The following is a 22605-nucleotide window of genomic DNA, read 5'->3' as shown; positions in this document are numbered from 1 at the left end:
TCAACTTTACTGATCACTGGGTCAACTAACATCAGTACAGTTTTCATTATGGACCTCCTTGAACAGGCACTGAGGTCTCCCAGACTGGGTCTAACACGATCCGTGTCTCCCAGGCTGGGTCTAACACGATCCGTGTCTCCCAGACTGGGTCTAACACGATCAGTGTCTCCCAGGCTGGGTCTAACACGATCCAGGTCTCCCACGCTGTGTCTAACACGATCCAGGTCTCCCAGGCTGGGTCTAACGCGATCCGTGTCTCCCAGGCTGGGTCTAACACGATCCGTGTCTCCCACGCTGTGTCTAACACGATCCAGGTCTCCCAGGCTGGGTCTAACACGATCCGTGGCTCCCAGGCTGGGTCTAACACGATCCAGGTCTCCCAGGCTGGGTCTAACACGATCCGTGTCTCCCAGGCTGGGTCTAACGCGATCCGTGTCTCCCAGGCTGGGTCTAACGCGATCCGTGTCTCCCAGGCTGGGTCTAACACGATCCGTGTCTCCCAGGCTGGGTATAACACGATCCGTGTCTTCCAGGCTGGGTCTAACACGACCCGAGTCTCCCAGGCTGGGTCTAACACGATCCAGGTCTCCCAGGCTGGGTCTAACACGATCCATGTCTCCCAGGCTGGGTCTAACACGATCCGTGTCTCCCAGGCTGGGTCTAACGCGATCCGTGTCTCCCAGGCTGGGTCTAACGCGATCCGTGTCTCCCAGGCTGGGTCTAACGCGATCCGTGTCTCCCAGGCTGGGTCTAACGCGATCCGTGTCTCCCAGGCTGGGTCTAACACGATCCGTGTCTCCCAGGCTGGGTCTAACACGATCCAGGTCTCCCAGGCTGGGTCTGACACGATCCGTGTCTCCCACGCTGGTCTAACATGATCCAGGACTAGCACACTGGTCTTTTTACTGATGGTAGCCTTTTATGTGGGGGATGCCAACCACACCTTGAAGAATCTTATAGAGTTTGCTCTCCTGCTGCATGAGGAAGCCACTTCCTACCATTGGTGATGTCAATCACCAAATAAATGTCCCCGAAGGAGCCAGACCCAATCTTCATACAGTGTCTATTTCCCTCCAACCATGAATTTTGCCTTGGAGCCGCTGGATAAAGACAGAGGCTGGGTCCAAGCAACCACACCTGAGAGGAAGATGGAGGCCTCTGGCTGGTCCCAGGGCAAGGCTGCAGAGGACGGAGGCAGGGCACGGACCACAGTGGCTTTTGGCACTGCGGGGCCCAGAATGGCCAAGCGGAACCTGGTAACTGTAGCCCAGTCGGGTTTCTTCTTGCCAGGCCGCAGTTTGTGAGGGGTCCTAGCGGTTCCCAGGCAGGGCACGGGTTGGACACAGGGAGTGGTGAGTTAGGGTGGGGATACCGCTGCCACCACTGCCGCCAGCTCCCGCCCGGAGGGAGCCCATCACTCTGCACTGACAGTGAGCACTACACCAGGGAAAGTTCTGTGGGGACAGAATCTTCACACTGGCACTGCCTGATACGCAGCTGAAGAGCTACACTTTTTAAAAATATAGATTTTTGTTGATTTCAGAGAGGAAGTGGAAGGGAAGAGAGCTAGAAACACCAACGATGAGAGAATAATTGATCGGGTTGCCTCCTGCACGCCCCACACTGGGGAATGAGCCTGCAACCTGGGCATGTGCTGGTAAAGAAAATTCAACATATAGACAATAACCAATTCCAAAACAGGGTACAGAACAAATTTAAGTTTTTAAGGAAACTTTCTGGAAATAAAAAATGATTAGAAACTCTACATTAAAAGAACATACAATATACCTAAAAATACTGGCCCAGAACAATCACTGCTATATTTATTATATTCTAGTAAACTATGTCTTTAAAGAAAAAGTCCATTGGGCTTCTAGACAAAAAACAATAAAATACCAAGAAACTCTTAAGGAGGAAAAAAATTATACTATCATTTTTCTACAAGAAAGACATACACTGAAAGTAAATACGGAAATACATTTAAGATAGTCAAGAAAGAAAAATATAAACCAACTATTTTATATCCAGACTATTATATAAACATGCAAAAACTCAAAGAACACCATTTCCGTGAGCCCTTCGCGAGAAACCTACCAGCAAGCAGCATCAGGAAAGCCAACTGACTATGGACAGTTGGCAAAAGGACCGGTGGTGAACATTACAGATAGGATTATTTACATAAGCACAACGAAATGAGGACTAAAGAGAGAGAGTACATGAAATGAAACATCTATGTTCTAGGTGGAATGTACTCATTTTGTAGAATGGGGAGATGGAGAATAGGGATCACTAGGCCAAAAGAAAATTCTTTGCTTGTATTCAGTAAATGTAATTGTGGCAATAGCATGACTCTGATTGTTAATGCTATTGTGTAACATAGACAAAAAAACTACACTAATAAAAGAGAAAGATGCAAATTGACCATACCTTCGAGACACCCACCAGCAATCAGGAGTATGCAAATTGACCCAACAAAGATGGCGGGTTAATTTGCATTCTTGGGCGCCAAGCGGCTGGAGGGCGGGGCAGGATGCTTGTGTCATCGCCATGGCATCCCACACCGCCCCAGCTGCTCCGGGCCTCTGGGCAGCGTGGGAAGGCGGGGCTGGCAGCCAGGGAAAGGAAGGCCCATTCTGCACGAATCTTTGTGCATCGGGCTTCTAGTAAGTAATATTGAGACAGTCTTAATTCTATCATCCCTTATATCCTTCAGAACTAAGATTCTCAATGTGGAAGAAACATACATGTAACAAAGTAACCCTTAATTTAAATTGAAAATATCAGTATGAGCTCATGATTTCATCTTTACATAGCTTTATATATTTTCTTAGTTTCCTTTGCCCTAGGCCAGTGGTCGGCAAACCACAGCTCGCGAGTCACATGCGGCTCTTTGGCCCCTTGAGTGTGGCTCTTCCACACTATACCACGGCCTGGGCGAGTCTATTTTGAAGAAGTGGCTTTAGAAGAAGTTTAAGTTTATAAAATTTGGCTCTCAAAAGAAATTTTAATCATTGTACTGTTGATATTTGGCTCTGTTGACTAATGAGTTTGCCGACCACTGCCCTAGGAGATGTATCTGTAAACATATCACTCTTGAGATTTTGCTGCCTATGGTTTCTTCTAGGATTTTTATGGTTTTACAACTTACATTTAAGTCTTTTTATCCATTTGGAGTTTACTCTTGTGTATGGTGTAAGTTGGTGTTTAGTTTCATTTTTTTGCATGTATCTATCCAATTTTCCCAACACCATTTATTGAAGAGACTGTCTTTACTAAGCAGCAGTAAAAAAAGAAGGGTCCCTTACCCTTTGAGACAGCATGGAGGGACCTGAAGAGTATTATGCTAAGCAAGAAAGACAAATATCACATGATCTTACTCATATGTAGAATCTAATGAACAAAATAAAACTGATGAACCAAATAGATCCAGACACATGGAAGCATGGAACAGAGTGCGGAATCTCAGTGGGAAGGAGGGGGAAGGGTGGGTGGGAGGTAATCAACTAAAGACCTTGTATGCATATATGCATAACCCATGGACACAGGCAATAGTTAGTGAAGGCCTGGGGCGATGGGCCGGGGCAGGCTGGGGGAAATAGGGGGACATATGTAATAGTTTTAACAATAAAGATTTAAAAATAATATTAAAAAATAAATAAAACCACAATGAGCTATCACCTCAGACCTGTCAGAATGGCTAACATCAAAAACTAAACAAACAACAAGTGCTGGCGAGGATGTAGAGAAAAGGGAATACTAGCACACTGCTGGTGGGAATGCAGATTGGTACAACTACTATGAAAAACAGTATGGAGTTTCCTTAAAAAAATCAAAATGGAACTCCTGTTTGATCCACTGATCCCACTTCTAGGAATATATCCTAAAAACCTGAATCACCAATCAGAAAGAGTATATGCACCCCTATGTTCATAGCATTGTTATTTACAATAGCTAAGATTTGGAAACAGCCCAAGTGCCCACCAGTAGATGAGTGAATAAAAGAGCTGTCAAACATTTATACCATGGAGTACATGCAACTGTAAGAAAGTGGGATCTTTTACTCTTTGGGACAGTATGGATGAACCTGAAGACTATTATGCTATGTGAAATAAGGCAATCTGAGAAAGACAAATACCACATGATCTCACTTATTTGTGGAATCTAATGGATGAAATGAATTAACCAACAAAATAAGCCAAGAAGCAGGGAGGCATGGAACAGACTGATATACCTCGATGTGGGGGTGGGGTACAAGAAGAGATTAAACCAAAGAACTTATATACTTCTATGCATAGCCCATGGACACAGGCAGTAGGGTAGTAAAGACCTGGGTGGGATGGGTAGGGGCTCAGAGGACTGGAGTAAAGGAGGAGAAATGGGAGATATCTGTAATACCATCTATCTATACTAATAAAAGGGTAATATGCTAATTAGACCGGGAGACCTTCCAGATGTCCTTCCGGACAAAGCCATGGTGGCGGGGCCGAGGCAGAGGTGGTTAGGGGCGATCAGGCCAGGAGGGGAGGGCAGTTGGGGGTGATCAGGCTGGCAGGGGGGGAGGGCAGTTGGGGTGAGCAGGCCAGCAGGGGGCGGCAATTGTGGGCGATCAGGCCAGCAAGGGGGGGCAGTTGGGGGCAAGAAGGCTGGCGGGGGGGGGCAGTTGGGGGCGAGCAGGCCAGCAGGCAGAGTGTTATGGGCAATCAGGCAGGCAGGCAGCTGAGCGGTTAGGAGCCAGCGGTCCCGGATTGCGAGAGGGATGTCCAACTAAACCGGCAGTTGGACATCCCCCAAGGGGTCCCAGATTGGAGAGGGTGCAGACCAGGCTGAGGGACACCACCCCGCCCCCCGTGCATGAATTTCATGCACCGGGCCACTAGTATATATATAAATGGCTAAGTGACCGACTGACCGTCCATCTGTCCATCCGAATGACTGGCCAGGGCCGGTACATATGACGCACACTGGCAATCTACACTAATAAAAGAGTAAGATGCGCCGAAACCGGTTTGGCTCAGTGGATAGAGCGTCGGCCTGCGGACTCAAGGGTCCCAGGTTTGATTCTGGTCAGGGGCATGTACCTTGGTTGTGGGCACATCCCCATTAGGGGGTGTGCAAGAGGCAGCTGATCGATGTTTCTCTCTCATCGATGTTTCTAACTCTATCCCTCTCTCTTCCTCTGTGTAAAAAATCAATAAAATATATTTTTAAAAAAATAAAGAGTAAGATGCAAATTGACTGTACCTTCACGACACCCACCAGCCAATCAGGAGCGAGTGTGCAAATTAACACAACAAAGATAGCCGGTTAATTTGCATACACAGGCACAGAATGGCCAATGCGGGGGCGGGACACTTGTGTCGTTGCCATGGCGACGACGCAGGCATTCGTTCTGTACTGCTCTGGGCCTCTGGGCAGCATGGGAAGGCGGAAAGGGGGCTCCAGCCAAAGCGAAGGCGGTGCCGGCAGCCAGGGGAAGGAAGGCCCGTTCTTGCAAGAATCTTTGTGCATCGGGCCTCTAGTTAAAAATAAATGTTGACTCACGCATGTATGATACATATAACACTCTCCCTGGCGCCAATCACACGTGTTTTGATCTGTCACTGTCAATCGTGAATTTGGTTGTTTTTGTTTACATTAGTCAAGCACTCTGAAAGTGTTTTTACTCTTAATGAGATATAGCAGGAGATATTAGAATGAGTTTAATCAATTTATCAGTCATTGTTTTTATCAACATTGTTTTTATAGCATGTTTTTGTTGTTTTATATAAGGTCTTTGTTGTTGTTATATTGTTTATTTATTAAGCAATTTATATATTACTTTCATATACATTTTACTAAATTCCTTTCATCTCTGACACTTCTATTATAGAGAAAGAGCAAATAGCGATATTAAAATATTTCTTCTAATTAATTTTCTTTCAATGTGCACGAATCCATGCACCGGGCCACTAGTCAATAATAAAAACATATTTTTAGAAAAATCCAACAAGATCTGCAAATTGCATTAAGTTGACACATTTTTAGTCTCTTTTGAAGTGCCTCCTTCCCAGTTTCCCTTTCCTTTTAACTTACTTGTTGAAGATATCAAATCACGTTACTCTAACATGGTTTTAGGCTCTACACCAGCGGTTCTCAACCTGTGGGTCGAAACCCACAGGTTGAGAACTGCTAGCAGGGTCGCCTAAGACCATCGAAAAACACAGATATTTACATTACAATTCATAACAGTAGCAAAATTAGTTAGGAAGTAGCAACGAAAATAACTTTATGGTTGGGGGTCACCACAACATGAGGAACTGCATTAAAGGGTCGCAGCATTAGGAAGGTTGAGAACCACTGCTCTAAAGTCTCCTGCATGTTGGATTTTGCTGATTGTACCCCTGCTATACTGCCTCACATTTCCCATATCTGTATTTCCTGTGAACTGCTTTGTGATCTACAGGCTGTGATCAGAGTGAGGGTCCACTGGTTTAGCAAGACCATACCTCCTGCCCTGGCCAGTGTTCTCAGTGGTAGAGCATCAGCCCACACACTGAAGGGTCTCAGGTTCAATTCCCAGTCAAAGGGCATGTACTTGGGTTGTGGGTTCGCTCCCGAACCCTGGTCGGTCAGGGTTTATGAAGGAGGCAATCAGTCGATGTGTCTCTTTCACATCAATGTTTCTCTCTCTCTTCCTCTTCCTCCTCTCTCCCTTCCTTTCACTCTCTGAAAAAGCAATGAAAAAAATATCCTTATGTGAGGATTAAAAAAACAAAAACAAAGACTACCTCCTAGGCTATGTTGTACAAATTAAGTCTCATAGTCTCTTTTTTGTGTATATATTCTTTTTTTATTTCTTAAATGAAAATAAGTGCAAATTATCCTATCTAATAATAGAGTAACATGTAAATTACCATCACTTCGCTACGCCCACGATTGGGCAGCGGGAGGCTGGGGGGCGGGACTCGGGGTGGCCTATCTGGCCATTGAGAGGCACGGATCCGCTGCCACTGAGGGGGGCTACCCTGCTGTTGAGAGGCGCAGGGGGCGGGACTCCCGCCCCCTGTGCCTCTCAATGGCCAGATCCACGGCCGCTGAGGGGGCCTGCCGCAGACACCCAGCTGCGCCTCTCAACGGCAGGGTAGCCAGGTGTCCGCGACAGCCCCCCTCAGCGGCGTTGAGAGGCGCAGGGGGCGGGAGTCCCGCCCCCTGCACCTCTCAACAGCAGGGTAGCCCCTCTGAGCGGCCATGGACCATCAAAAGTGGGGGAGCTGGGTGCCTGTCTGCTCCGGCACCAGGCCTTTCAGAAGCCTCCGCTGAGCCGGAGGCTTCTGAAAGGCCTGGTACACCAGCGGACAGGCACCCAGCTCCACCGCGAAAAGCGAAAGCGTGTAGGGGACCCTACACGTGCATGATTCAATCATGCACTGGGCCTCTAGTATTTCTTATAATATGTGTTTTGAAGGTTTAACAACAACTTTGCTTATTTACAAACAAATCATAAATCCTAGAAAATTTTAGGCAGAAAAGTTACAGCTCTGCAATATATATATCCGCTTATCATGCTATACAACCCTTAACAAACACTGTTATGTGTAAGCACTGCACTCACCTGCTGGAAGGCTTGAATTGTAGCAGAGTAGGAATGGAGAGACAGAGAAAATTTCAGCAAATTCTGCTGCAGAGGTGACAGAAACGGAAATGCAGCTCCCAATATTGCACGATAATAGGAGTAATCAGTGCCTGCCAAGGAAAAATATGAAGCAAAATAGTCCCATGACTGGAGATATCCCAGTAAGATAGCTTGTAAGGTATAGAGCTCTGTGATACAAAGGCATAGGAAAGCAACATTTCACCACTATACTGTCTTCAACTATTGTCAGATGCTCCGAATTCCCTGGAGTACACAAGTGGACTTTTCCTCCCTTCTACCTTTTGTCCAGTCTTCCTTCCCCATGGGACTGCTAGTTACCTACTCCAAGAAGACACCCCAAATACCACCCATGCTTCACTGGACCAAGTACATCTTTTCTTTGCTCTCATATTTCCTTGCTTACCTCTTTCATTCACATTATTTACTAAATTACTTATTCACTATCTACTCCTCCCCATATAGTCTGAGTTCCCACAGGCAGAAACTATGACTTATTTGTCTTTGTATCCCTAGTGCCTACTACATGTTATCTACTCGAATAACCCAACACTCCTGAGCCAGGTGATGAGGAAGTGCAAGGTATTAAAGGATGCTGATAAAACTATAGTTTGGGATAAAGCATTTAAACAAACAATTGGAACAAATTATCTAGGAAGAAAAAAGTACATGAACCAATATGAAAAAAACCCCAAGGATATGTTGCTAAATGAAAAGCGTAACATATAAAACAATATATACCATAAGCTATAATTTTTCACTCTAAGAAAGAATGAGAAATAAGAATACATATGTATTTGTTGCAAAAAAAATTAAAGGCTAAACAAATTAAATTAAATGGTTATAAAAAATGGAAGAGCCCTAACCAGTTTGGCTCAGTGGATAGAGCGTCGGCCTGCGGACTCAAGGGTCCCAGGTTCGATTCTGGTCAAGGGCATGTACCTTGGTTGCGGGCACATCCCCAGTAGGGGGTGTGCAGGAGGCAGCTGATTGATGTTTCTCTCTCAATAATGTTTCTAACTCTCTCCCCCTCTCCCTTCCTCACTGTAAAAAATTAATGAAATACATTTAAAAAAATATGGGAGAGAAACAAAATGAGGGAGGCAACAAGATTTTTCTCTGTAAGTATAACCTTTCATATAGCTTTTCTTTAGGAAATATTAACATTTTAAAAAGCAAAATATAAACGGTCAGTCTGCATTAGCATCTAAGTAGAAAAGAGATCACAAAAGAGTATCTCAAAGTTGTGTCAGAATGTTGATGAATATCTTTGGGTGGTAGACTACAGATATAGTTCAAATAAAATGTTTAACATACTTTTACGATCACTTTCAAGAATTCATACTCACATAATTCTAACCAGCCACTTATATTGAAGACATGTCATTTATATGTCAGAGTTCAAATTCATTATAAAGCCCACTTTATAATTTGTTTCATGAAATTATAAACTAAATGTAAAATGATTTTTCTGATAACTCAAACAATTCTAGTTGACTCTGAATTACATAACTAAAACGCACAGGTGCTTGTTCAAAATTGTTCTGTGTTTATACCACAAAAAAATTCAGACAGAACTTTTTTAATACATATTGTTTGAATAAAAATCTATGTTAAAATCAATTTAGTTTACTATTAGCAGTGGCAGCAGTCACAAAATTTTTACATATTTTCTCATCAAATGCGCCTGTCAATTTAATACCAAGGTTTTAGCTACTCATATGTCTTTAACTATTAATTTTTATACTCTATATAGCTTATATTGAATTAGAAAATATATATAAAAGCACATCATAATCTGTAAACAAATCAGAAAATTTACGTTGTAATTTACTTGATACCTTAACACTCAATCTGTGGGTGGCTGGCAGACATAATAGAAAACATTTTTGGTGGCACTAATTTAATAATGACAAACTTGCCCTGGCCAGTGTTGTGCAGAGGTTAGAGCATCGGCCCACTCACTGAAGGGTCTAGGGTTCAATTCCCAGTCAAGGGCACATACCTGGGTTGCAGATTGGATCCCAAGCCCAGGTCGGGGCACATGTGGAAGGCAACCAATTGATGTGTCCCTCTCATACTGATGTTTCTCTCACTGTGTCCTCCTCCCTCTCTCTCTTCCACTCTAACAATTAATGGAAAAACTATCCTCACATGAGGATTAACCAATAAATAAACAAACAAACAAATAAACAAGTTAGACTTAACAGATACTAGATCAGTTATGTAATTGGTTCATAACAAAAAAAGTGAATAAAATCTAATGGGTATTAACTTAATATTAATACTAAATGATTTTGACTTCCACAAAATAGTCACACATTTTTAATAAAACAACACAAAAACAAGAGGGTGAAAGTCAAGGATAGTGCTTAAAGCCAAAGTTATAAACTTCAAAAATAATTGTTAGTCTGTGTTGGCTCTGCTGGCTGCCATCATAACTCTAGTCATTAAGTTAAAAGTGAATCCCATTCACTGCCGTGCCACACATACTCTGAAAGAGCCTTTTCCCAATATTTTCCCAGACAACAAAGTCAAAGCAGCATTGGCTTCAATTTACCGTGATGATCTGATGATCCAATATTTTGACTGGCTTCTACAAAATTCCAAAACTTCTCTTGACTGTCTTCTGCTAAAAATTCACTGGGAGAAAAAAATAAAATAACTTTAAAATAAAAATCTTCGAATATAAGCTCTATTACTAAAGAAAGGGAATTAGGTTTTTATGAGTTTCCAAATGTTCAGTTTATCTTTTAATTTATAATACATATTATATAAACATGCATGATAAGCAAATCTTACTAGCTAACTAGCTATTAATAATTTAATAGTTCAATGGATATTCCTTAGAGAAAACTAGAATAAAATGAAACAACAGAGAAGACCCCATACCAAGAAGGCTAACTGGGAACATGCTATCCGCGGCAGAAACAGAGTTGGAGCTGGTGATTCGCCCTGGCGTGTGGCTCACGTGGCTGGCACGTCTTCCTGTGCACCACAGACCTCTGTTCTCCATCAGGGCACACACCCAGGAGGCGGGTTTGACCCCAGATCTGAGCAAGTGCAGGAGGCAACCCATCGATGTTTCTCTCTCTCTCTCTTCCTCTCTCTAAAATCAATTTTAAAAATTTTTTTTTAAATAAATTTATTTTTCTAGCACTAGTTCTGCTCACTTATTTTCCTCAAAGACCTTACAAAGAAAAAAAAAAATGTTTTATCTAAGGATCTCCCAAGGAAAACATAAATGATAAAAATTTTTCTAGAAAACTAAAGGCAGCATTTTGTAATCTTTTAATAGCCATAAATCCACATTCTCAAAATCACCAAATTTTAGTTTAAAGATAACACTGACCTAATAAAATCAGGTCTTAGAACTCAATGCCATTTTAACTTTCTTTTTTTACTTAATACTACTGACCTAAAATAATGACTGCATTAAATTTTCATTCATTCAGTCATTTATCCCTGAAAGAAAAGGCGCGTGTTAAGTGAGACGCACACAAACTGGCTCTCTCCTCCTCGTGGCCATCTTTCCGTCTGCACGTGAACGGCAGTGGGTCTCAGCTCACCTAGCCAAAGGAAGACTTTCCCAGTACTTGTCAACACTCAGGTGTACAGCTCTCACCCTACTTCACAGCTCAACACAGGTATATGGGGAAAATAGGAAACATCTCCTGGTAATACACAGCTTCTCGAAAAACAGGCTCTGAAAATACCCATCATTACGTATGGAAGTATCTGGCGCCTCCCTAAGTGTGGCATTTTTCTAGGCTTTCTAGTAACTGATTAAGACTTCATACCATTTTTGTCTGGTACAATTAATTTTTCTAGAATATTCACTTGTTTCAACTAGCCAATTTAAATTTGTCTGAAAACTTGACTACTATTTTACTGTCAAATTTATTACTCTAACAATAATCTTGTTTTACCCTGTAAATATTGGTGGAAGGGATTATTTGCCTTCTTGAGTAGGTCCTGAGCATTCCTGGTGATAGGCTGGATTTAGATATCGTAAACCCCCTACCAGACAAAAAGGTGTTCCTAAAGAGTCAACTAAAATTTTTATTGGTACTTCTTCTCATGATAAAAGTGTGCACCATATAATGAACCTAAAACAGTAATATTATAGTGCAAAAAATTAAAATTTAAAAGCCATCAAGAATACATTATAAAATTTTCAAAAGCCTCCTAACATTTAAATCAAAAAAGGAGGGGATAGTAGAGGAATATCATGTAAGGAAAAATATCCTGTAAGTAAATTACAACTAGAAAATTAATACTTTAGAAAATTAATTGTAAGGCTAAAAGCAAGACACCCATGAAAAACACACAAGGTGACAAAACAAGCCAGAGGAAAATCATTTGGGCAAAAATTGAAAAAGGATCCCCAGTCAAATTTATAGAAAATATTCCTTTATTAACCTTTGGTCGAGAATATGTTTGTATATTTTCAGAAAACAACTCCGAGACCATGTGGATTCCAGCAAGAGAGGAATCGACAGGACTACTCCAGCCATGAAGACAGAAGAGAAGCAGTCCAGAGACGGAAGACGCTGATGTGGCCTTCCCATACTAGCAGTTAGCAGCTGTGCATCACTGCAGATTGCCCAGGACCAAACCGGACAGAGTCGGACCTGCATTACCACCATTTGTCCACCATCCAGAACTGAAATGTCAGTGCTGACATGTACACATAAGGAACTGCTGGACATTGAAATTGGGTCTCAAAAGAACTGTTGGCCCAGAAAGAAACTCACTACACACTGATTCATTTGCCTGTCACCATAACCATTATTGCTTGTCTCATTTTCGGTTCTTATAAGTGTATTTCTAATAGCACATGATCTCACTCATCTAGGGGAAATAATGAACAACATAGACTGATGAACAAGAACAGACCCAGAAACAAGGAGGCATGGATCAGACTGTCGGGCCTCAGGGGGAGGGTAGGGAAGGGTGGGGGTAAAGGGGGAGATCAACCAAAGGACTTGCGTGCAGGCATATGAGCCTAACCAGCGGTTAAGGACAACAGGGGGGTGGGGGCATGTGTGGGGAGGGGTGTGGGATGGGAATGGGGGGACGAGGACAAATATGTGATACCTTAATCAATAAAGAAATTAAAATATATATATATATATATATATATATATATATATATATATATATATATAAAAAGACTTCATACCAACCTGACAGTGGTTTACAGTCTAAGAAGGCAGGCACTAAGACAGATTATGACATGCAGACGAACACTAAATTCCTAAATTAAAGCTTCACTCACAAATAAGTGAGCAGAAGAGGGAGGGAATACACTGATCAACTGTATGATGAGAACAGGGATTCAGTGAAGCTAAGGTCCCCCTATAAAGGCTTATTGTAAGTAAATATATGCTTTTCAGATAATGACAGGAAAACTTCTTAAACCATACATTCTTTTTTATCCCACTGCATAAATAGCTCTTACAGCATCTAAATTTGTCTTAAGAAAAATAATTACTAGATCCACTGAACTAGCTCAGGAAAGATAAGAACACAAGATACTTTTCAAAGGCATGCTACCATTTGTTTACAGTTTGTTTGCTTTTTGTTTTAAATCGTTTATTAGCTTCTTATACCTATTCCACTGAGTAAAAAAAAAAAATCTATAGTTTTACAGATGAAATTATAAGCTGTTTGGGATTTGCTTTAAAACATTCCAGCGGGGCTCAGTGGTTGAGTGTCAACCTAGTAACCAAGAGGTCTTGGTTTGATTCCTGGTCAGAGCACATGCCCGGGCTGTGGGCTCCATCCCCAGTGGGGGGTGTGCAGGAGGCAGCCGATCGATGATGTTTCTCTCTTATCGATGTTTCTATCTCTCTGTCCCTCTTCTTTTCTCTCTAAAAATCAACAGAAACATAAAAAACAAAACAAAAAAACATTCCAGCGGGGGAAGGGAGGAAAATGGTGCTAGTAATGGTTATTGGACTTGAGTTGATAACTGTAAAATCCTGATAAGTAGAGGGAGGGCACATTATGCCATTCTCTCCAATTATAAACATTTTTGGAATGCCATTAATAAAAAGATTTTAATATTTGGCAAAAGAAAACAAAAAACTAGAAAAAAAACAAATGTCTACCAATCAGCGTAAGTCTGGTAGTAAACTTGTTTTATTCGATTTCTGAAGTTATTGTGCGAGATCAGAGTAGGTCTCTCTTTAATACAGAACTAGAAAGGAAAGGGAAATGAGTATTTAAGTGGTTCTACTGTGTGACAGACACTATGCTCAGCATATTCATCCATGTCTCCAAATCCTCACAGCAACCCTACAATTCAGCAGACTTGCTTCAAGGCACAGAGCTAGCAAATGGAAAATCCGGAATGTGAGTTCCAATATCCTGATTTATCTCTCTATCATGCTGTATTCTTGAGCCATTATAATATCTAGCAGTCAAAAAACTATGTTTTCATTTTTAATAGTACTTCATTTACATAATATTTCTGTTAGTAACTATAGCTGTTCAAAACATAACCAGTGTTGGACTTCAATTAAATATACCAGTCTAACACTTTACGGATAACTACCAAGCATCAGGCCCAATATTAAAATATACCTGGGAATAGTTTTTGTCCCTAAGGCCAAATGTAGGGAGCATTTATGTGTGGAGAGAGTCTGTCCCCGCCCCCTGGACCACACCCACCATCAGTGCTGCCAGGACCAGGGCAGAGCCTGCGTCAGCTAGCTCTGGAGTGCACATGGAGTGGTTTCAAATAAGCCAGCTCATTTCTGAGTTGCAAACATGTCCCACTACTCTAGCAAGGTGTCTGCAAATAGCTACAGAGAGGGCTCAAAACAGTGAACCAAGTGGCAAATGGCCAGGATACCCTGGAAAGGTGAGGTGTCTGTGCTGGGTAAGCTGGTGAAGTATCCAATACTCACTTCAGACACATCAAAGAAACTGGAAAAAAAGTGATCAATTAAGGCTGACAAATTTAACATACTTTCTCAAAAGTCCATAGGGATATGCCAAAAGTATCTTCTAAGACAATGTACACTGGGGAAAATAGGAAACCAATCAGTGTGAGAGTAATGGAATGGAATTCAGTTAAGAATGGTAAGCAGAATATCATAAAACATGTTACAGTTAATAACACAAATGCACTTAGAGAGTGATAGTAAATCTCAATAACCTAGACTTACACCAGACAAATCATCAAAAATAAGGTTAGCAAAAGGAAGAAAAAGGTGAGTTAGGAGTCCTGGCGCAGGCAGGCTAGGATCTCTAAAGATCGCAGTCACTTCACTTGAACAACTGCCCTAAATCTAACCAAGTTCTTGTATTTGAGGAGCTCACCCCATCTATCAAGCTAGTTACTGCAACATCACTACGACACAGATGCAGTGCTTTTCTTGTTTGCCTTTGCCATTTTATTGGTGAGAAAAGCAGGCGCAGTAGGGATGAAAGCAAGTCTGCTCAGCAGCAAGTCGGGGGCTTCTACGCAAGTCAAGACCACGCCCAAGCGTCCTACTTGCCCCTTATCAATGCCAAACTCGGCTTTTCCTTAGGAGAAGCCATATTCACATACATAACCAACAGGACAAAGCTTTCATTCCCATTTTTCTAGCGATTAAGGGGGAAATGTTAGAAGATGAAATTCTAAGTTGAAGATCACAAAGGTAGACCACAAAGTTAACTGAAGTAACCCAACAGTTCAAATTTCTAGCACTATCAAACTATAAGACTTACCAAATGCCTGCCATTCAACCCACCTAACTTACGCTTTAGGAAGATTCTGTGCAAGTCCTAGCTATCTATTATTTCACACACAATAAGTTTCCATCTGTAAACGTTAAAAAAAAAAGACTAAAAGAGAGGTATTTGGTTATATATAAGTAATATATGTTATATATAAGTAATATATATAAGTTATATATAAGTAATATATATAAGTTACATATAAATTATATATAAGTAATAAGTACACTTGGAATATAAATTTTCCAAGAAATCATTTACTATATTGTATTTTGTTGATTTTAAGGCACCAGTGATTTTAAGACATATTATTGCTTTATGAAACACCAAAAATGAAAGATGCTGCCAATTCTAATTGTAAGAAAGCATTCTGATTTGATTAGAATGCATCCTGATGGGGGCAATGTTCACATGTCGAACAAGCACATCTTACAACAGGTAGAACCTGGCCATCTCCCCCACTTCCCCGGCACTATCTTATTTTGTCTTCTCCCAAAGCAGGTCCTCTTTTCCCCATATCTTGCCAAGCTCTCTTCTCTTCCTTTTAAATAAATAAATAGAAATTCTCCTTTAAATACGACTCTCTCTTCCCTTATTACCACATACACTCTTCCTGGAAGATAGCATAATAATCTAACCAATTCAACATATTTGTCTAAAGAAGTCTCTCTATGAATCCATATAGTCCTATCCTACTAATAGACAGATTCTGTGTTCTAACAGCACAGTGCACACGGAAAGAGGCCTTCAATAAATACATTTGATGATAACCTCACTTTCTAAAAAGCTCCTGAAAATTCACTAGTAGAGAGTCTGTACTTTGCTCAAACATGTGAAAGGGAAAAATGTCTTCTTACCTGGCTTCTAACAACAATGGAGCAGAAACCCATTTTGTCGTCAGAGAGGTTGTAATGGCTTTTGAATCTGCCTTTACTAAGGAAAACAGCCACAGTCCAGTGAATACAATCAAAAGTCCCATTTTACAGCAAACCCCTAAAAAGGGAAAAAAAAAAAGTTTAGCTACAAGGAACTGTTTAAACCTCAATCTTAATACTAAGAGACACAAAGTAACATGAATATTACGGAAACAGAAATGCTTCCTAAATATAATGGCCCTACTATGTACATTAAGCATGTCAAACTCCGGAGGCGTGCGGTGTGGCCCGCTGACCGCGAGTTTGACATGCTTGATGTGTACATAGTTCAACAGATATTTGCTGAGTGACAGACACGACATGACTACCCACCATAAACTGCTTCCAGCTAAAGAGTTTAAATTTCAGACTATCCTTTGTGGTTATTTTAGGTCTTGAGTTTGTAAAGCCGCCATGCAGACCTTCCCTGAGCTTGTCAGGTGTAGTATTTGGTGCCTTAGAACTTCTAGCCTCCCAAACTGTAAGACAACAAATTGCTGTTGCTCTAAGCCACCTGGTTGTGGTATTTTGTATGGGAGCCCCAGGAAGCTAATATGATGGGTCTCGATGTAAACTCAAAGGTAGGTTCTGAAACGAGGAAATGTAAGAACTCAACCACAAAATAAAGAAGCTGAGGTCACTGGTAAATTGGCACAGCCATAAAATGCAGGCCTCCTGGACTCTCAGCAGCAGCCTCCCCCAGCGCACTGAGCCTCAGAGAGAGGTCTCCAGCTTCAGACTCCTTTGATCGGATTTTTCATTCATAATCAGACTTCTGCCTGGGCTATCTGTAAGTCAACATCCAAGTTCCACCCGTCAGCTGAAGGGAATGTGAGTGTGGGAAACAATAAACCAAGCTTGTGCTTCTGAGCATTAATATCTGGAAAGGCTGGTCCCAACTCCTCAATACTGGCGGTAAAATCTGTTGTTGGAGGCCCTAGCATGTTTTGCTCAGTGGATAGAGCTAGAACAGTGGTCGGCAAACTCATTAGTCAACAGAGCCAAATATCAACAGTACGACTGAAATTTCTTTTGAGAGCCAAATTTTTTAAACTTAAACTTCTTCTAACGCCACTTCTTCAAAATAGACTCGCCCAGGCCGTGGTATTTTGTGGAAGAGCCCCACTCAAGGGGCCAAAGAGCCGCATGTGGCTCGCGAGCCACAGTTTACCGACCACTGAGCTAAAACATCGGCCTGCAGACCAAAGGGTGGGTCTGCAGGTTCGATTTTGGTCAAGGGCACGGTCAAGGGCAGGTATCCTGGTTGCAGGCTCCTCCCCGCTGGCTACTTGCAGGAGGCAACCAATCAATGTGTTTCTCTCACTTCAATGTTTCTCTGTCTTTTCCTCTCTCTAAAAGATCAATGGGAAAGTATCCTCGGGTGAGGATTAAGAAAAAACAACAATAAAATCTATTGTTGGGGAAGAAAGTCCATATTGCAGGCCACCATTTAGTATCTTCCTTTTAGAAAAAGCATTATCATTCTGTTCATATAACACACAATATCTCTAAAGGGCAAAAGGCAAAAGCAAAATAAATTCTACCAAATAGAAGTTGCTTTTACGTGGGTTTTAAGTTCAGGCTCTGCCAGCTTCTTTGGAAACAAAAAATATGAACATCCCATTTACAAGTAAGTATTTTTAAGCAATCAGTATTTTCAAAGACTAGGGCTAACCAAACTAGACTTTTGACAATGAAACCTACTAGCAGCGTGGGGGAGGGCGCTGCTGGGGGCTGGGGTGAGGTTGCAGAGAGGATAATGTAGGGCCTTTCTTAATCTATCAGAAGCTACCAACATTTCCCACAGAAGTGCAGAGAAGGACACAAACTTTCACAATTTCAGACCACCCCAACTCTCTTAGGGTATTAATAGACACCCTCCCCCACAAGCCTGCCTAATAGAAAAAACAAGGTCATGGAAAAGAGAAAACATTTTAGATCAATTCCTGGGTTTGCTACTTACTAGCAGTTTAACCACAAGCATGTTACCTAATAACTTCTCTGGCCCTCAGTCTCCCAGTCTCTAAAATAGGAGTAACAGTATCTGCCACACCGGGTCCCTGTGAAAATGAAAAGGCAGTATGAATATCACTGCGAAAAGTGCCAAATACTATGCCACACTGTTCTAATAAAATACATCATCATGGAAAAAAACTAAAAACTATCTTTAAATTACAGAATAATATATCACCATTATTACATGGCCTCAAAAATATGCCATGAAAACCTAAACTCTGGCTAGGAAAAGAATAAAAATAAATCCTCCCCAAAGTCACTAAATTTATAACCTGGCAAGAGCATCTGAACGATTGAGCCAATAGTATGCGCTGGCCCTATGCATGGCTTTCCCGGAAGGAGTCTAGCTGGGTAACCCCCAAAGGCAGATGACCCAGGTGAGAAACTGGCCCCCCCTGCAGGGAGCTACAGGAACTGAGGAAGCATCAGCCTTCTAGGCGCAATCACTCTGGGTGGAGCCGGGCAGGTGCTTTGCAAACACTGCAGTTCCTTGAGGTGGGAGCGGCCATGTCCACCGGTCACCACAGCAACAGCCTGGCAAACAGGAGCTGCGCCGTGAGGATGCTGCATCCGCACTAGCACTCCTGCTTAAAAGTAAGAAAACGGAAGCTCAGAGGCTGAGTAAGCCCCAGCAATGCTTCGGACCCACATCGGCCTGCTTTTAAAAGTTCTCTACCATGTTCTCTCTCCTGGTTCTCTATTTCACAAGGGATAAGAACTCAAACTGTGCAGAGCCAGACTGAGCAAACAAGGGCAAGACAAGGATTTTCTGGGGACAGAGTCCTTGGGACACAGGAGGCTGAGAGAGGAACAGTTTTAACTGAAACCAAGCGTGTGGGTCTGAAGTTGGGACCAGAGCAAACCATCAACTAGCCTACCAGACGCACACTGAGGCTGGGCTCCTCGAGAGCTGGTATTTTGTCTATCACTGCCACATGCCTAGCTGACTGCTTGGAACACGGGAAAGTATCAAAATAAAAGAAACCAACGCAGGCTTCATTATTAAGGGTTAAATGAAAGAAACTGGAAAGAAAGAAGAGTGGCACCAAGAGCAAAGACAAAAATAATTTTGTTTTTTAATAAAAAAGAGCAACAGAAGGAGTTCTTGGTTCAAGATGAGAAAGGGTTTAGGAAAGCTACTCCTTCAGGAGCCTTCCCACTTTGGCCCCCCTTCCTGGATTCCACAGAAAACCAGAGGAAACGGTGGTCTAGCAGCAGTCACCAACCTTCCTGACCTCGCGGACCCCCAGTGGTCCGCAGACCACGGGTGGGCAACCGCTGGTCTAGAGAAGCAAAGGTAAGAACCTCACTGAAGTGGACTTTTGTTTGAGGATGCCTGCATTTTACAAGATCCCTTATCACCCTGACCTTATCGGTCTTTAAATGTTGTTTATAAAGATGAATAGTCTGAGAAATAATAGCTGTCAGAATCTGCAATGTGGCATGATATATAAATAAAAACATTCTTTAAAAGGTTCTGGGCCCAGCCCTGGCCGGTGGCTCACTAGGTTGGAGCATTATTCTGTACACCAGAAGGTTGCAGGTTCACCCCATTTGGGGTGTGTTCAGGAGACAACTGATTCTCTCTCTCTCTCCCGGATTATCTCTCACCAATAGAAATATAGCCTCGGGTGAGGATTAAAAAAAAAAGTTCTAAGTCTGCCCTAGCTGATTTGGCTCAGTGGATAGAGCATTGGCCTGTGGACTGATGGATCCCAGGTCGATTCCAGTCAAGGGCACATGCCTAGGTTGTGGGCTCAATCCCCAGTAGGGGGCGCGCAGGAGGCAGCCGATCAATGATTCTCATCACTGATGTTTCTCTCTCTCCCCCTCTCCCTTCCTCTCTGAAATCAATAAAACAAATTTTAAAAAGTTCTAGGTCCAAATGTATCATCTGTAAAAGCTACTCTGTGGCCTGTTTTTCTCAGTTTAAATTGAAGACACTATCTCTGGATCTACAATAAGATATCAGAAATATTAAATTTTATAATACGGAAATGCTTTTCCCTTTTTGGGAAACAAAAAAGGCATAAAATTCTAAGTCATCGCCAACTTTCTCTTCGCCCATTGTTAACCTGAAGATAATCTTACCTTATAATAGAGAAACATGCAAATTGACCGCACCTCCGCTATGCCCACGATTGGGCTGGCAGGAGGCTGGGGGCGGGACTCCGGGTGGCATATCCGCCGTTGAGAAGATCAAGATGGCGGTGCCCAGTGGCCGGGCCCATGCCGCGGCTCCCGGGGGTGCCTGGGGCCATCGGCACCCCGGGGGGCGTGGCCGGGCCCATGCCGCCACTCCCCAGGGTGCCTGGTGCAATCGGCACCCTGGGGGGCGTGGCCGGGCCCATCGGCACCCCGGGGGGGCGTGGCAGGGCCCATGCCGCCGCTCCCGGGGGTGCCTGGGGCAATCGGCCACCTAGGGGGGCGTGTCCGGGCCCCTCCGGCCCCTCCCCGGGGTCCGGGGGTCGATCGGCCACCTGGGGGTGTGTGGCCCGGCCCCTCCCGCCGCTCCCGGGGGTCCCAGGGGCGGAGGCTTTCCCGGCCTTGGGCACCAGTGGGGCAGCCTGCACGGATCGCAGGAAACCACTGGGGGTCTGCTCCTGCGATCCTTAGCAAGGATGTTGGGTGCCGCAGAGCCCAAGGCCACCGCCCGGGGCCAAGCCCCGACCCTGAAAAAGGCAGAAGGCGGTGGCCACAGCCAAGGCCTAGGTCCCTGGTGCCGGCAGAAAACTGGTGCAGGCAGCCAGGTGAATGAAGGTCTATTGCACGAATCTTCGTGCAAACGGGCTACTAGTACCTAATAAACTCAACAACTCACACCCTGCAAGTGCAGAGATGGCCATCCGTGTTTCAACATACATCCCAGTAAAAAAATATTAGGACGTACCCTTCCCTAAAAATAACTTCACTTCTCCAATAATTAAACTTAATATAGGTGTATACCTATTACAAAGCCATTTGTTGTGAACCATATAAATCTAATTTCTGATGCAAGTAGTTACTATTCATCTCACATGAAAATGATCACAGGTAGCTGCAGAAAAGAAGTCTAATAGAATTCTCTTTAGTTCCATTTATTCCCTGATATTAAAAGTGCATTGTAAAGGTGACACACTACTGTACAACGCTATGTTCATTTCCTTTAATAAAAAAAATAGTTTCAGCTAAGTCTACCAAAAGTAAGCCAAATAGAAAGGCTACAATCATCCCAAATTTTGTAATGTTGCTAAATAGCTATTTAAAATGCCTTCGAACCCTGCACTAAAACCAGCCAGCAAGTGCACGGCGGATGTTGCCAAAATAGTGTAGCACAAAATATGCTGGTTCTCAAATCTGGCAAGAAATGCAAAACAATGAGTCCGGCCAGGAACAAGAACTGTTCACAGCCACAGCCGTATCCTCTCCCGGCAGGGCACCCACTGACGGGGGCCGATCACCCAGCTTTCAGCCACGACACCCTCCCAGTCGATGGAAGCGGCGCCGACGGCCCCTCCACACAGCGGGCTGCAGGGACAGGCTGTTCCCCGGCGGGGCCCGCAGGCCCGGCGCCGTCCACTCCGGCCGGGCACGTGCGTCTCGGAGCCCTGCGCCGAGGCTCCAACCGCTGCGGCGCCACGGCCGCGCGAGGGAAGGGCGCTGCACGGAAGCCCGCGACGGGTGGGGGACACGGAGGGGAAACTGAGTCAGGGAGGAGGCGGAAGCTCGGGTGACAGGGGCAGAGGGGCACCTCGCGCCCCAGACCCTCCCCGTCCGCGAGACCCCCCCGCGCCCGCCCGGGGTACCTGTCACCTGCCGCGCAGCCGCGACGCCAGACGGCTCGCGTCCCCTTCCGGCCCAAGCAGGGCGCGCTCCGTCCGCGGCGGCACGGGGACGGGCCGGGGCGGGGCTGGGGGCGGGGACGGCGCCGGCGCCAGTGAGCGGCCGACACGCGCCTTCCCGCGGTTCCGCTCGCCGCCGGCCTCGCGGAGCCCGAGCCCGGCAGCCGACTGCCCTTTACTTCCGCTTCCGATTGGCTAGACCGAGAGGACTTCCGGCGACCGAGTCGTGGCCGGGAGGCCCAGAGCGTCGCGCGGCCGCCATCTTGTCCCGAGGAGGCCCTGCCGGCGCGGCCCACGGAGCGGCCCACGGAGCGGGCTTGGCGCTCTTTCCGCCTGAGCCTCGGCGGCCCGCCGCGGACTTCTGTTTAAAGCCCCTCCGCCCGCCCCGCGGCGCACGCGCACCTGAAAGGCGGCGGAGCCTGGAATTCCGGCCTCGGCGCAGCCCCGGGGAGGGTTCCCCCGGCCCCGCGGGCCGCAGCCGCGCAGTGTT

General features: G+C 44.3%; 1 protein-coding gene across 6 annotated transcripts in view; it reads right to left on the bottom strand.

The window, feature by feature from the left end:
- Nucleotides 1–22298, bottom strand: part of UGGT1 (UDP-glucose glycoprotein glucosyltransferase 1) — a 150832-nt gene extending 128534 nt beyond the window's left edge. The window contains exons 1-5 of one of the 6 annotated variants that reach the window (XM_079781796.1): nucleotides 22080–22298; nucleotides 18268–18338; nucleotides 16222–16357; nucleotides 10191–10273; nucleotides 7592–7722 (exon numbers count right to left, since the gene is read on the bottom strand). In XM_079781796.1, the coding sequence (XP_079637922.1) occupies nucleotides 7592–7722; nucleotides 10191–10273; nucleotides 16222–16343 (336 nt within the window). In that variant the 5' untranslated portion in view covers nucleotides 16344–16357; nucleotides 18268–18338; nucleotides 22080–22298. Of the gene's footprint in view, nucleotides 1–7591; nucleotides 7723–10190; nucleotides 10274–16221; nucleotides 16358–18241; nucleotides 18339–22079 lie in introns of all 6 variants that reach the window. The other 5 variants (XM_079781792.1, XM_079781791.1, XM_079781793.1 and 2 more) reach the window with 5 other exon arrangements.
- Between the last annotated feature and the right edge of the window lie 307 nt (nucleotides 22299–22605).

The sequence above is a fragment of the Cnephaeus nilssonii genome, assembly GCF_951640355.1.
Source record: "Cnephaeus nilssonii genome assembly, chromosome: 10".
NCBI classification, from domain to species: Eukaryota; Metazoa; Chordata; class Mammalia; order Chiroptera; family Vespertilionidae; genus Cnephaeus; species Cnephaeus nilssonii.
This window is presented reverse-complemented; position numbering and strand designations above follow the sequence as displayed.